The sequence below is a fragment of the Podarcis gaigeae genome (assembly GCF_964106915.1).
Source record: "Podarcis gaigeae genome assembly, chromosome: 9".
Classification (NCBI taxonomy): Eukaryota; Metazoa; Chordata; class Lepidosauria; order Squamata; family Lacertidae; genus Podarcis; species Podarcis gaigeae.
In genome coordinates, this window is record NC_139685.1 from 45,236,108 (window position 1) to 45,251,361 (window position 15,254).

The following is a 15,254-nucleotide window of genomic DNA, read 5'->3' on the forward strand; positions in this document are numbered from 1 at the left end:
GTAAGTTTAGAGAGACCCCAAATACCAGAGTTTTCATTTAAGATTTAAAAAATTGAAAATATGCCTACCAAAAGAAAATTATGAGGACACTCCGGGGATATTTGCCTTTCCTGTTAAGGGTCACCCACCTGCCTTATGTTTCTACCATTGGCCTGGTTCACACATCATGGTAAGCCACAGTCTGAAACAAACTTTGGTTTACTGTGAATGAGCCATTGGCATATGCCTCACTCCTCCCTTTGCTGAGCTGAAAGGCAATAAACCACAGCTCTGTTTTAGGTTTATATGCAGACAAGAGCTTGTGATTTATTTCTCCTCAAATAATCTACCAAAGGAAGCCAAGACCAAACCATGGCTTCTTCTCATGGAGTGTTTTGAGAAACAGAAGTAGTGCTATGCCTTCCTTCCCCCCAACTGGCAAAAGGCAGAGTTGGGCAGGTGCAATTTAAGAAACTTGTTTAAACACACTGCACATTTACAGTAAGTCATAGTTTATTTCTAACTATGGCTTACTGTGACACGCAAATGGGGACATGTATAAAATTTCCAAAGCTAACACGGCCCTTTTTATTTTGTAAATAGCCTGCATACTTTTCAAAACCCATTTAAACCTTCATTAGTAATCTGCAGTGGGCCCCGCTAGACCACTTTACCTTTGCTTTAATGCCTACTCGTGGCAATAGCAAGTGCATCTCAACACACATGCATGTGAAATATGCAGTGCTTACCTTATGAAAATATGAAGTGGTAAAGATTACACATACCAAGCATACATGCTATGGGGTGTGTGCTGATCATATTTAGGTATGCCAAAGGTTTGGAGGTGGGGTAAGCATACTATGCCACACATCCCATAAGCACAGCATGCTCCACTTTCTAGCAGACCACTTGGATTGGCTAACATCAGTTTCTTGAAGCTGAGCACACATGCATTTTCATCCCAGTTGTTAACTACACATTGCACTGATAAAAGAAAGTCCTAGAAAGCAAAGCTACAGGTTCAGTAATCTAGATGGGAAAAAGCAACTGGCATTAGCTGGCTGTAAACTGGAATGGTGGCAACTGTTCTAAAGATGTAGCTGCATAGCTGCACTTATTTGATTTGCCATGCATCTGAAAACCTCAGCATAAGAAACTAGACAAGTTTAGCACTTTCTGAGGATAACAACTAATCTGGGTGAGTCCCTTAAATGTGCTTGATAAAAGCATTTTACAGACCTGTTCATTTGCATAACAGTGTTAAAATGTACACAAGCAAGCTGGGGCAAGCAAGGAACATTGAATTAAATTCCTCATCTTATGCTGAACTGGTTGTTCCAAAAGCATGCGTCCAATTGCAACAATGAAGCAATAATCACTCCATGCTTTACTATGGCTCAAAGCCCCATGTTAGTCATGGTAATGTCTAGGTTCTACACTTCAGGAGTACTTGACCTCATTACTGAAATTAAGCAGGTGCGGATCTGGATCGGTGCCTGAAAAGAAACCACTGGAAGCACTCAAACTAAGCCACTCTAAACAATTCAGAGAAGAGTAGGATAAAAACAAACAAATAAAATTGCTACTTTGTATACGTATAACATATTAAGTACTGTCATACCTCTTGTTACTTTTGGTTCAGGATACGTCTTTTCAGGTTGCGTCCCGCAGTGACCCAGAAGTACTGGAAAGGGTTCCTTCTGGATTTCGTCACTCACACATGCGCAGACGCTCAAAATGACGTCACACACAGGTGCAGAAGCGGCGAATCACGACCCATGCAGACGCGCATTGCGTTCTGCTCATGTTGTGAGCGGGGCTCCGGAACGGATCCCGTTCGCAACCAGAGGTATTCCATAAAAGTTTTCACCTGCATAACTTATGAGATCACATAGATAACACAATCCTTTTCCTTAACAGTTTTCATGTTGTCCATAATATAATTGTACCCCAATTACTTTCAGTGAGGCTATAATGTGCTACTCATGCAAGTCCACAGGCTCAGCAACCACAGAATTTGAACACTACAATACTCTGGACACAATCTAGCACGTGTTCAACTGTATTCTGCCCTAGTCAATGGGACTTAAAACACTTTAATCAATGGCTAGATTGCACCTTGTATTATTTACAATTATCATTTTAATATCAAGGCCTTATAACTACTTGGGAACAATTCAATATTTCTTTTTCCTAAGTTGTTTCTTGGGCACAGATTGTTCCACAGAAACACGTTTGTAAGGGTATTATTAATAGACAATCAAATAATTTATGAATGCAAAGCATACCAGATAACCAACCAACACACTGATTAACATTCTCAAGAAAGAAATCCATTTGCTTCTAAGTTTTAATAGATAAAATGTAGGGCACCCTTAACTACAGTTTCTTAATAAACAATGTTTTCAGTTGCCCACTTCACCAGTTGTTTCAATTAAGAGTATAATCCTAATCTCACTTGCCTGGGAGTAAGCCCCAATGAATTTAATAGAATTTATATCTGAACAGACATTAGTATTGCACTGTAAAGTAACTGATCTGTAAAAGATTGGTGGAGGTATTCGCCCCCCTTTACTTACTGATTTAATAAAAGGATTAAACAGACTAAAAGAACTATACAAATCAGCTTTATTTTATTTTAGAATTGTAGTATGTTACTACATTATTATGACAACTTGGCTTAGCATCCTATGTATCCTTAAATGAATACAATGAGACTTACTTCAAAGTAGCCCTTAGTAGGATTGTTTCTGCCTACCACTACTTCGTTGCATGCACATTCTAACTCTGCACTTTTTAAAGTACACAAACACACAGGCTTATTTTCAGTGGCGTGTGGCACAACTGAGTCCCCTAAGCCTATTCTACATTAGGAGGCATGAACTAGCAGAGCGCGCACGAGCTGCTGCTCCCTCCCTGTTCGTCACCGGTCTATTCTCAACCCTCTTAAAGGAGCGTGCAGTTCTCCGGGAATCTGAAGTCGATCGCCGAGAGACGCTACGCGGATCACTTTTCAGAAGCACCGCGCGCTCAGGAGGGCAAGGGCAGAACAAAACCTTAGCGCGCGTCCCAAGTTGGAGAAACTCTCCCCAACTTAAATGATCAACGCTGCCTTTCCAGCTTCCCCACAAATCCTCTGGATAAAGGCCCCTTCCCAGCCGCGCGCCTTTCCTCCCCCACCCACCACGGTCGCCAATGCTATTTTTAGGACACCCTGCTGGCGCACGAGACCCCCGCCCCCGCCTCCACCCAGCCCCCGCCAGACAAGAATCTCTTCCCGGCCGCGCCTGGAGCGGGGGATGCCCGGCGCGTTCCACGGGCGGCTCTGGAACGAGGAATCCCTCGAGCTCCAGGGGGCACCTGTCAGCGGCGTCCGGCGCGGAGGGCACCCGGGGCCCGGCCTCTTGCAAGGGGGCCGAGCCAGAGGCGGGCAGGCAGGCGGCTTGGGGCAACGCCGCTGGGGCCCACTTCCGAGGGGCAGCGAGCGAGGCGCCGCCGCCGCCTCCCAAGCCCGTGAGGGAAGGAGCCGGGCGGCCTTTCTCCGCCTGTCCCCCCCACCCCGACTCACCAAGATGCGCTTGAACAGCGCGTTCTCCTTCGGCGGGAGGCTCACGGACGGCATCGTCTCCGCCGCTGCTGCCGCCACCACCGCCGCCGCCCTTCTTGCTGCTACCGGGCCGGTGAACCAGCTCCCTCCTCCTGCCGAGGCTTGAGCGCTGCTGCCGCTGCTTCCGCCGCCGCCGCCACCTCCCGGGAGGGACTGCCCGCCAGGCCGCCGCGGCTACCAGCAGCAGCAGCACCGCCGTCGCCTGTTGCTGCTGCTCCTCCTCCTCCTGGCGCTTCCTCCCCAAGCGGCCTCCGCAGCCGCCGTGCCCGCGCCCACTTTACCCCTGGCCCCGTAGCGAGCCCGAGGCGGCGGGCGGTTCACGTGGTTAACTGAACAGGCCGGAGAGAGGAGGCGCCGCCAAAATGGCCGCCGCCGAGGGCTTCCCCAGCCGGGTCACCGAGCCCCGCGCGCATGCGCCACGACCCCGGCCGCCGCCGCCACCTCCTCCTCTGCCTCACGTCTTCGCCCTCTTTTCTCTATGTAGGCTTAATAGCCCCTACAAGGTAAGTTGAGAAATGAGAGTACTCTCCCGCTGGGAACTGTTGGAGGAGTGCGCCTGCGCGGGGCGGGGGGGGGGGTGCGGGCGCGTGAGCGGGATGCTTATTGAGCTTGCCAGTCGCGTGCAGCTCAGCAGGTAGGTGAGCGCAGGAGCGCAGCAGCCCGGGGCTGGTGTCCTGCAGCCACTTAGCTGAGAACTCGGCAGGACTTACTGTCAGAGTACGTCCCCCATGAGCTTCTCCATAGACATGGGTAGTAGTGAATTGTTCAACAGGGGCGAAGGGGATGGTCTCTAGAGTGGCGCGAGGCAGATTTCTGGGCACCACTACAGAAATCCGAATACCTGCTGGCATAGTATTAGTCCAAAAATCCACAGTGGCAGTAATTGTATAGTCATCTTGAAGGCTACAATCTAAACTTTTATCACTTGTTTTACTTTGGTGGTGGTTTTACATTTACATTTAATTTACATGGTGGTGGTTGTAACCCAAGGGGGTTTCTTTATAAACAAAAATACTCTACATTTATTCTTATAAACCACTATACTGTACATTTATTTTGTTTGTGTTGACTTTAAGTACGTTTGGAAGTGGTTTGGAAATATTGTATCCAAAAAGCTGTGCCTTGTAACTTGGCTTTGTGTATCAGCCCATTAAAATCAAAATAGTCACAAGGGTTGTAATGTTGTTGACATCATCACACTATGATTGAGATTCCTGAGTTGGACTAGATGACCCTCGGGATCCCTTCCGTTTCTACAACTCTAGGGTTCTATGATTCTATGAAATAAATATCATTCACGATCTATACTCTATATAATTATATTTGTTTCTACACTAAGTGCCAATTTTCATGTGAGTCCAGGATATGCTACACAAATGAAAACCACAATGGCAAGCTTAATGTTAGGATTAAATTATGCTTAACACAAGGAGAACAAAGTCCCATAGAGCCCACTGCCCTGTTTCCACAAGTAGCCAGCCCAGATGCTTCTGGGAAGTACTGAAAATCTATGGTACATCAAAAGCTTTGAACACAAGGAACAGTACTTCTACTGTAAACACTTCTAGAATATTATTTAAGACATTATAATCAAGGATGGGGAATCAGTGGCCCTTCACATGTTACCGAACTCCAACTCTGCCCACTAGTATGTTCAGTGGTCAGGTAAAAGGTAAAGGTACCCCTGCCCGTACGGGCCAGTCTTGACAGACTCTGGGGTTGTGCGCCCATCTCACTTAAGAGGCCAGGGGCCAGCGCTGTCCAGAGACACTTCCGGGTCACGTGGCCAGCGTGACAAAGCTGCATCTGGCGAGCCAGAGCAGCACATGGAAACGCCGTTTACCTTCCCGCTGGTAAGCGGTCCCTATTTATCTACTTGCATCCGGAGGTGCTTTCGAACTGCTAGGTTGGCAGGCGCTGGGACCAAGCAGCGGGAGCGCACCCCGCCGCAGGGATTTGAACCACCGACCTTTTGATCGGCAAGTCCTAGGCGCTGAGGCTTTAGCCCACAGCGCCACCTGCGTCCCTGATTCAGTGGTCAGAGGTAATGGGTATTGTAGTTCAGCAACATCTGGAGGTCCTCAGATTCCTTCTCCTCTTATATTTTCTGAAAATATAGTAATGAGTTCTGGATCCTGGAGAAAATTTGCCCCAATTTGCTAAATACAAGGAAGGTCCATAGCTGTATACCTTTAGAGGTTTAAAGACTTGAAGATTTTGTGTAGCTGTCGATGTTAAAAGCCGTTCAATGTTTAATCCCCTTTTGAAGCCATCTTCACATCCTGTGGCAGTGAATTCCGTAACTTAATTATGTGTTGCTGTGCACTTCTTTTCTCTCTCACCTCTGTCTGCTTACTTCCTCTTTTGTCATCCCTGCAAGAGCCAAGTTCTGCTTCCACACCTACACACGCTTCTTGATGGACGTCTTGCAATGTTAAACTCAAAGCACTGGAAGAACCAGTTTGTGATATTGCCTTCCTGCAACAATGGCAATGCCTCATTAGCCTTTGGCACATTATTGCAATTATTAAGAAACAGTAAATTGGTCTGAAGATGACAGACAATTTTCAGATTGCAAGGAACCGCCTTTTCATAGACATGAAACTTTGCATGTAACGCTGACAAATGGCTTTTCCGTCTTTGCTGTTTAATTAGAAATTAAGTGTGGCCAATGTTATTCAATGTAAGTGCTATTGTGGGGCTTTTTCCAAGGATAAATGTGCATATAATTGCATGTAGCCTTGCAGCGCAACCCTGTGCATGTTCAGTCAGAGTTCCCACTGAGTTCAATGGGGGCTTATTGCCAGGCACGTGTGCATAATACAGCATAAATAGCAATGGCACTCCAGGCAATTGGACTGTCTCAGACTGCAATCCTGTACGTGCTTACCTGAGAGTAAGTCCCATTGAACTCAATGGAACATAACACTTCTAAGTAGACCTGCATTGATTACACTCTTAAGGTATGAAGCACAACAGTAAGATCTAAGACCGTAATACTGAAAGTGGGCTGTTGAGTACCCTCATGTCAGTTGCAGTACTTTCCAAAACTTCTGACAGAAACATTCATCTTTAGCGGATTTCAGTGGAAGTCTTATATATTTGAGATATGGACTACTTGTCTGCATAGTCTACATCACTTGTTCTGAAACAATCACCTATTAAAGTTCATAACCTATTGTACAATTTTGCTTCTGTCGAAGTTCTCACAAGTTGTCGCTTGGTACAGCCTTCCTGCTGTTAATTACAATATCCTACATAAGAAATGCCATGATAAAGGCAGAATAACATCTACTTTTATTTATGAAAATTCTAACGTGAGCATGCTGCTTCCGCAGTGTGTGTTCTAAAGTCACGGAAACACAAAACCACGGGGTTTTTTTATGCTCTACTATCTCCTCACAGCTCTCATGACTGATTGATGTAAAGGCAGTTTCGTAGCTGCTGAGCCAGCGTCTGGCTTAATACTGTATGTTTATAGGGGAGAGCGTTCCGAAGCAGCCACTACCTACGGCCATGTGACCAGGAGGGGGCGCCCTCCCTGCCTGAGTCCTCTCCTTCCGGATCAGTTAGGAAGCCCCGCCCCTGGCGCTGTTTGATTGGCGTGTTCGCACTGTCGCTCAGGGAACCTACGTGGAGGAGGAGGAAGCAAAACAACATGGCGGCGCCCTTGCAGGTTGCGCGGAGGTTTTTGCGGTTATCAGGGAACCCAATCCGAGGTGAGTCACGGGGCCCCAGTGGACCTCCCTCTCTTTTCCTAACCTGGGCGGGACAGAGGAATGAGCTATTTGCCCACCTGCCCTTCCTCAGTAGCACCCTCGTTGAATGAACGTGGGAACGCTTCATCCGAGTCTCCTACGTGTAACCTTCAGGGTCTGCTGGTTTTTCCTGCCCCATCTGTTTCCCACTCTCCATTCTTTGCTGTGAGTTTGGATGGCCTGGGCCTTTCGTGCCCAAACTGCTAGCGGCGCCCCATAGCGGCAGGCTAGAGCATCGCCTTGCGTCATCGGCGATATCGCTGTGCGGGTATGAGAAGGGTTGCGGGGCTGCTGTGGATGAGTAGAATGGACATCAGTTACCCTTTTCCTTCCGTAAACTTTCACACCCTGCCCAATTTTCCGTTTCTTAAAAGCTCCTTGTAAGAAGCTTGTATGTTATTTCTTTAGTAACTGGTTCAATGCACGCATTGTTTCATTTTACAGTACTCTTTTTTTCTGATTCGAAGAGTCTCATTCGAAGAGTAGAACTGAAAAAGATATATGTCAGAGATCCTAGAGCAGTGGTTCCCACCTTTTTTTTTTTTTTTGGCCATGCCCCATCTAAGCATCTCTAAAATCCTGACCCCCCCCCCATATAATTTTTCTTATTCAAAAAACGAACTCCTTTTCACATCAAGGAAGCCTAAAAGGCCATTAAGTGTTTATAACCCATTCTCGAATTGCCCCCCCCAAAAAATCAAATTGCCTCCCTGTGGGGCATGTGCCCCACTTTGGGAACCATGGTCCTAGAGAGTCGGCATAGGGCAGAGTGGGTAGATTGGGATCTACTGGTAGATGTCTGGGGGACCTGCAGTATTTGACAAGGCTTTCTACCTGTCAACTGCCTTAAAAATAGTAATAGCAAAACACTTTTTGCATCTAAACTAGGCGGCTAAAATTAAGGCAGCTAACCAGGAGCAGACTTCTGTGTGAAAGGACTCTTAGCTCAGTTTAGTTCACTTACTGAAAACAAATTCCTAACCTCGTAATGTGCTCAAGTGGCACTCTTTTGTAACTCTATAGATACATCATTTGTTTCTGGCTGTATTTGGTATGTATTTGGGTTCCAGTAAACAAAGAAAGTGTATCTGACCTGTCTGAAATCTTCTGATCCCTGAAGTAACTAATGATACAGCAGTAGCAGAGGCTGTTGGGAGTGTTGTCCAAAACCACTGGAAAGCACCAGGTTGGAGAAGGCTGGGCTAGATGGTCTGATGCTAAAAAGCAGTTCTTGTGTGTTGCATTTGCATGCGCTATTTCTTTGTATCAAAATGAACTCAGTTCTTTACCTCTCTTCTCTGATAATTAGACAGCCATTTAAAAATACAATAAACTATCTTAGTCACATCTTCCCTGCACCTGCTCCCAAATACCATGGACCATTTTTGCTCTCATCTTCCCTAATCCTCTCCATGGATTCTTCTTCCTTGCCATGTTTACTTTTCCTCTAGATTATGATTTGTGTGGCGATAAGAAGTGAAACAAAGCACGTATTGGTGCTTTGTCTATAAAAGAACTTAAAGCTTTAAAAAAAAATATTTTCAGGGTTTGGGTGAATTAAGTGGGAACAAAGTAGCATAATACAGTGGTACCTCGGGTTAAGTACTTAATTCGTTCCAGAGGTCTGTTCTTAACCTGAAACTGTTCTTAACCTGAAGCACCGCTTTAGCTAATGGGGCCTCCTGCTGCCGCCGTGCCGCCAGAGCAGGATTTCTGTTCTCATCCTGAAGCAAAGTTCTTAACCCGAGGTACTATTTCTGAGTTAGCAGAGTCTATAACCTGAAGCGTATGTAACCCGAGGTACCACTGTACTGAAACTGTAAGAATAGCAGTAGATTGGTTTTGAAAACATAGCCTAGGTTAGAGCGAAAAATAATTTTCGGAAGCAAGCCACAACGAAGGAGTCAAAAAGAACAGTGACTTGGTCTATATTGACTGAAACAGAGACATTAGGGAACAACTAGAGTTGTCTCCTGAAATACAGAATATTAAAATATCAGCGCTTAATACTGTCTCTTTCGTTTGCCCTGATATTGCTAAAAGAACCCTTTCCTATTATCTGTTCCATCCCCATTAGACAAAATCCATTCTAAAAACCCTGTTATGTATTCTTTCCTTTAACACAAAATATTACCACATTGCTGTGCTATTCTTTACAAATATAAATTCATATAGTAACTGCTGAGTCAATTCATCATATGGAATGAACATTTCCAATTTGTACAGTTTCTGCCACTGTTCTTATATGTCAAGGTGATCAATGACTGACTGAATAATTATTCCAACAGAATGCAGTGAAAGCCCCTTTTCATAAGTAAACTGCTCACTCTCTCCTCCAAAATTTTGTCTCAGAACTAACATGTTTCTGAACTCCTTTATTTCAGAACCATCTCGTTCTGCGTTCAGGGCACAGCCTGATGATATAAACAGACCGAACTGGATTAAAGTTGGCCTGACTTTTGGTGCCTCAGTAGCAATATGGGTGCTGGTAAGAATTACACTGTGGATGTGATTAGCAGTGTTTTCAAAGTAACTCTTCCTTAATTAGTTACTTTTGTCAATAAAGGAAATGTGATAATACGTTATGCTTAGTTTGGGTCCACTAATTACTAATCATTTGAAAAATTACAGTTCCACATTCAAGGCACATTGTTGATTGGCTTGGTTTGCACATATACCAAGTCATTGTTTGTTTAACAAATCACAAGTTAACCACAAGTTGTTCCATGAATGATCAGTCAAACCATTACTTTTTTCTTCTAAAGTTTGGTTTGTTTTCCAGCTATTCTTGTTTGGTGAGTGGCCAGGCAAACCATAATGCTGAAATCTCAAGCCATAATTAAAACAAGATGAGAGTTATAAACCAATAAATCATGTCTTCAGATCTTGTTTTCTTGGCAAACTATAGTTAAACCTGGGCAAAGTTTGCACAGTAATCATAAGCCATAGTTTAATAAAGTGTGGTTTAGCTTTATGATGTGCAAATTAGACCACTAAGTGTTTATATGAGTGGAAATACATTATTTAGCAGAATTTCAAAGTATAAGAATGAGTAAACTGTTCTTACTACAGCTTTACAAATTGGAAACTAAAATTTAGACCCACTCTGTTCCCACTCAGCCTCCAGAAGGTTCCCCACAAAGGAATGTATTCTTCCAGCTGAAAAAGGTTGCCTACCCCTGCAATAATAAATATTTAATTTTGAATATATAATTAATCAAATGGTTTCAGATCAGCCCTTAACCCTGATCACTTAATGCCTGTCCACCCTAAAATAATCATTTTGACTCTGCGTGTCTCATGCTCTTAAACCATGTGTATTTATTTTTTAGCTCCTAAAGCAGCATAATGAACATCAAGCAGAATATGAAAGGCGAAGAGCAGAGAGAGGTTCATAATGGAGGTGCTAAAATTATGGTGAGATCTGAATAAAGCTATAAACCTCAATTTTTTCTGGAAATGGTTGCTCTTGTTTATATAATAATCCAACTTGTAAAATTGTTGCCTGTAATGAACAGCAGAGATCACAAATGTTGCAGTTTTGTCATTAATACTCTCTTGCTGTTTTCTTCAGTTTTTTAATGTCCTAGTTGACTCGTTTCTTTAAAAGTATTACATTTCTGCTATATTTCAAAATAAGTGCCTTGGTCTGCTTATTGTGTTGCTGTTTTTAAGTTAAGTGATCTGTCCAAGTTACTCCTTATGGTGTCAACTACAGTGGTGCCTCGCAAGACGAAATTATTTCGTTCCGCAAGTCTTTTCGTCTTGCGAGTTTTTCGTCTTGCAAAGCACGGTTTCCCATAGGAATGCATTGAAAATCAATCAATGCGTTCCTATGGAAACCGCCTTCAGACCAGGTCCGGGAACAGTCTGTCCCCCGACCTCTTCTGAAGGCCGGCGGGGGGCGAAAGTCTTTGCTCCCCCCCCCCCGCCTGCCTTCCCGGGACAGCGGAGACTTCTTCGCTGCCGCCCGCCAGCATTTTAAAAACCCCGGGACAGCGGAGGAATTCTCCGCTGTCCCGGGGCGATTTAAAAGCCCCCGGGAAGGCAGGCAGGGGGGACAAAGACTTTTGCCCCCCCGCCAGCCTTCAGAAGAGGTCCAGGACCTCTTCTGAAGGTGGGCGGGGGGCAAAAGTCTTTGCTCCCCCCCCCCCCGCCTGCCTTCAAAAGCCATCCGGGAAAGCGGGAAGCGCTTCCCTGCTATCCCGGACTGCTTTTAAAATGCTGGCGGTGGGGAGCAAAGCCTTTCGGCCCCCGTCGGCCTTCCTGGACCTCTTCTGAAGGCCGGAGGGGGGGAAAAGACTTTGCTCCCCAACGCTAGCATTTAAAAGAGGTCCCCGGAGATTTCCCTATGGGCTTTCTTCTTGCGAAGCAAGCCCATAGGGAAATTCGTTTTGCGAAGCGTCTCCAAAACGGAAAACCCTTTCGTCTAGCGGGTTTTTCGTCTTGCGAGGCGTTCGTCTTGCGGGGCACCACTGTAATGGCTGACTTCCCCATCTGCCCTGCACTCTTCAGTTCCACATCCAAGACTTTGTCCTTACCGTAATATATAATGACTGCATTCCAACATAATGGTAAACCATGCTAATGGTTTATAATTATGAAAATGAGCCTAGGGAAGCCTCAGGCTCCTCTACTCTTCCTTTCACCCTTCTTTGTCATGTGAGATGGAGGAGTTTGGAAGCTTTCACTTCTGATTTTGGTTAATCACAGCTTAGCGATATGTCTAAACCATGGCAAATTGTGGTTAGTTGAAGCAGACCAGTTTTAAACCATGGGGTATGAACCTGGCTTGATTCAATTAACCATAGTTAAGATTAACCATGTTTCAGGATTTTCTAACCTATGATTAGTCAAAATTATAAGTCAAAGCTAGATTTTGCCAACTGTGCCTGTGGGAGAACACATGAGCCTGAGGCTCACCTGGGCTCATTCTTACAATAAAAAGCAATTGTGTATCATTATATCCAAATGTAGGCTACATTATATTCTCAATTGTTGCTCAGAGCTCCTGTTCCCTATTGTTTTAAATAACAGGACAGTAGGAGAAGACAGAAAGTGAGTCTCTTTTTCATTGTATTATTAGCAGCCATGCAGCTGCTAATTATAGATGTGTAAATATGTATTCTTGGCCTTGTCTTCTGTCATCTCCCACTAAAGAGCAGAAAGCAGGACAGCTATGATGATTGCTGCACCTTTGAGAGATGCAAATGATTGATTTTGTGATACGGTTTGCATTCTGCAAATTCTCAAACACACTGCTATTTTCATTAAAGATTGCCTACTGGACATTCACATAGCACAGTCCCTGTGCAGTACTCTGCTGACAGCATGGAATGGATGGAGGCATAGCATGCTGCTCAGTTCAGCATTACACTGTTTCTGTAGCAAACTCATTAATCCTGGTATTTTGTCCATTGTTTCCCTATTAGTATGTTCCTGGCTTTTAAACTGGAGTAATCACATTCTACTTTAGCAGCTTGTGATTATTTAACAGACTAATTATTGATTAAAATACTGTTTATCTGATTAACTATCATCAGTCACTTAGTCACATTAGGCACTTAGTTATTAGCTTTCTGTGACAAAAGAGACAGACCAAGAGTACAAAGAGTACTCAGGCAGGGTTAGGCAATCACTTTCCCCATTGTTAATTTTGCATCAAAATCCATAAGACTGTCATGTTTCCTGACTTTGAAAATACCCTGTGGGCCATGTAAAGACTGCACCTGTACATAGTATGGCTTAATTACCTCCTCTCTTTTCTAGGTTGAAGATGGTCTCCATAGAAACTGTTACAGCCAATGCATAGTCTACAAGGATATTTTTGTGTTAGTAGATAACCCATTGGTTGTTGGATTAACTCCAAACTAATTCTAATTTTCCTGAAATAAAGCAAAGAAAGCATGGAAGGTGGTTGAAATCTCTATGCTTCACATAGTTGCTTCTAAAGGCTATAAATAAAATATATCCCATCAGAAAAAAAGTTTCTGACCCTATTTTGTATAGATAAATAACGTATGACAGTGCAGTCTTGTATGTTGAACTCAGTAGGACTTTGTCTCACAGGTGTGTAGGATTGCAACATGATTTACTGACTTCACTTGTGCATATTAGCATTTGTATTCCTTCTCAGCATTTTTGTTCATTAACAGCAACTCTAATTATTATTTATTTACTATCAAAACTTTGAGGCTACTGCCACTGTAGCTATGGTTTAATTGCAGATCATATGAGAAGATGCTGCTGCTGTCTTTACATTGTTTACTTGGAGTAACAGTGCAGTAATAAACTGCACTGTTTACTTGGAGTAACAGTGCAGCATAAGGAGGATATATGGGATATTTGGTTCAACTCTTCAGCTTTGCATTATTAAGTTTCCCTGTTCATTTCTTGTCAACCGCAGTGAGACTCCTCTGTATAACAATCTTATGAGGGTATTCCTAAATATTTCCTCAACATGTAATACTTTCACAGCAAGTGGATGATTTATTATTCCTTAGATAATCCACACTACTCTTTCATATTCTCAATAGTTGTTTCTAGAATTAAAGTAGATTCTTGAATTAAGTTATATTTCAAGGTTGATTCACCTACAGCACTTTCCTGCACGTCTTCCTTTCAAGCTGAAGATAATTGGCTGTGTCACACTATTATATTTTCAAAGACTGCAAGGCTTCCTTTTCTTTATTTGTCCATTGTTAGGTTATTTTTAAAAATATTTTGCTTCCCATTGATCCCAAGGGGAGAGAAAATAAGTATTCAAGCTCTAGGGTAGGAATACTTTCCCACTCACTCTGTTCTGAAGGCATGTCAGTTCTAGCAGACGGGGATCCACAGCATTCTGTGTCCACCAGAACCTCCCCAGAGACCATAAGATTGCAGCCTTAGTCACATTATTCAGTCATAACTTCATTTATATTCATTAATCTGCAACATTGTGTGTGGCTTCTTGTACATGTCATACCATCCTGTAGAAGCTATGCAAAACAATCTTATGGCAAAATTAAATCCTGCTGAGTTAATTGAGGCCCAGATTACTATACATAGGATGGCAACTGAATGCAAGCACTCAATACTTTTAAGAATCTATTTTGATTCATTTGAAGGTTTCCTATAAGGTTTATAGGAACATGTTATTTTACAGGCATTTAGCAGAATTTTTTGCAACGTTTTTTGTTCTCATCCCATTTCCTACTTCTTGTAGTATGTCTGTTCAAATTCTATATTTTTGAGTGTGAAAAAATCATAAATAAGAGATGCTTTCGTATATTAAAGTAAGAGAATTATTATAAATAATAAAATTATTTATTTATACTCCACATTTTCCCCCTGATGGGACTTGAGGCCACTTAGATAAAAATAAGAACCACTGAAAACAAAGATAAAACAACTAGCCTCTGAAGAAGTGGAGGGAACGAAAGCCAACTAAATAAAAAATGTCATTATGTGAAATGTGTTTCTTTTATAGCTCATTTGGAAACTGGATAAATGGTTGTGGGTTCTACTCTCACCATTCTACTGACTGGCAACAACAGAATACCATATTTTTCGCTCCATAAGACACACTTTTTTCCTCTTAAAATCTAAGGGGAAATGTCTGTGCGTCTTATGGAGCGAATGTGTGGTCCCTGGGGCTGGCGGGGGGGGGGGACGACGACCTGGGCTTCCCCTGTCAGCCCCGACCTGCTCTTTGGGGCTGGCGGTGGGGGAAGCCCTCTTTCCTCCTGAGCAGCTCTGGGGTAGCCTGCGAAACCTCCGCAGGGCAGCGGGGAGCCTTCATCCTGCTGTCCTGGGGAGGTTTTGCACGGCTATCCCTGGCCTTTGTGGGAGGTGGGGGAAGGGACAGAGCGAGTCTCTCTCACTCCCCCCACCTCCCACAAAAGCCCCCAAGAGCCGCATATTTCTTT

At 43.8% G+C, this 15,254-nt stretch overlaps 2 protein-coding genes across 3 annotated transcripts in view; one reads left to right on the forward strand and one right to left on the reverse strand.

The window, feature by feature from the left end:
* Positions 1–3,813, reverse strand: part of NAA15 (N-alpha-acetyltransferase 15, NatA auxiliary subunit) — a 39,774-nt gene extending 35,961 nt beyond the window's left edge. Inside the window, exon 1 of the mRNA XM_083755610.1 lies at positions 3,548–3,813. Coding sequence (XP_083611736.1) covers positions 3,548–3,601 — 54 coding nt within the window. The 5' untranslated portion in view covers positions 3,602–3,813. The remainder of the gene's footprint in view (positions 1–3,547) is intronic.
* A 135-nt stretch (positions 3,814–3,948) lies between these two features.
* Positions 3,949–13,330, forward strand: NDUFC1 (NADH:ubiquinone oxidoreductase subunit C1; the record flags this gene model as incomplete). 2 transcript variants are annotated; one of them, XM_083756085.1, is made up of 5 exons in its annotated part: positions 3,949–4,089; positions 7,068–7,305; positions 9,729–9,832; positions 10,677–10,761; positions 13,114–13,330. In XM_083756085.1, the coding sequence occupies 4 exons, from the start codon at positions 3,949–3,951 to the stop codon at positions 10,740–10,742; spliced, it is 549 nt and encodes a 182-aa protein (XP_083612211.1). In that variant the 3' UTR covers positions 10,743–10,761; positions 13,114–13,330. The 2 variants fall into 2 exon arrangements, with proteins under 2 accessions (XP_083612211.1, XP_083612212.1); XM_083756086.1 differs by having other exon boundaries at positions 3,997–4,089; positions 7,211–7,305.
* Between the last annotated feature and the right edge of the window lie 1,924 nt (positions 13,331–15,254).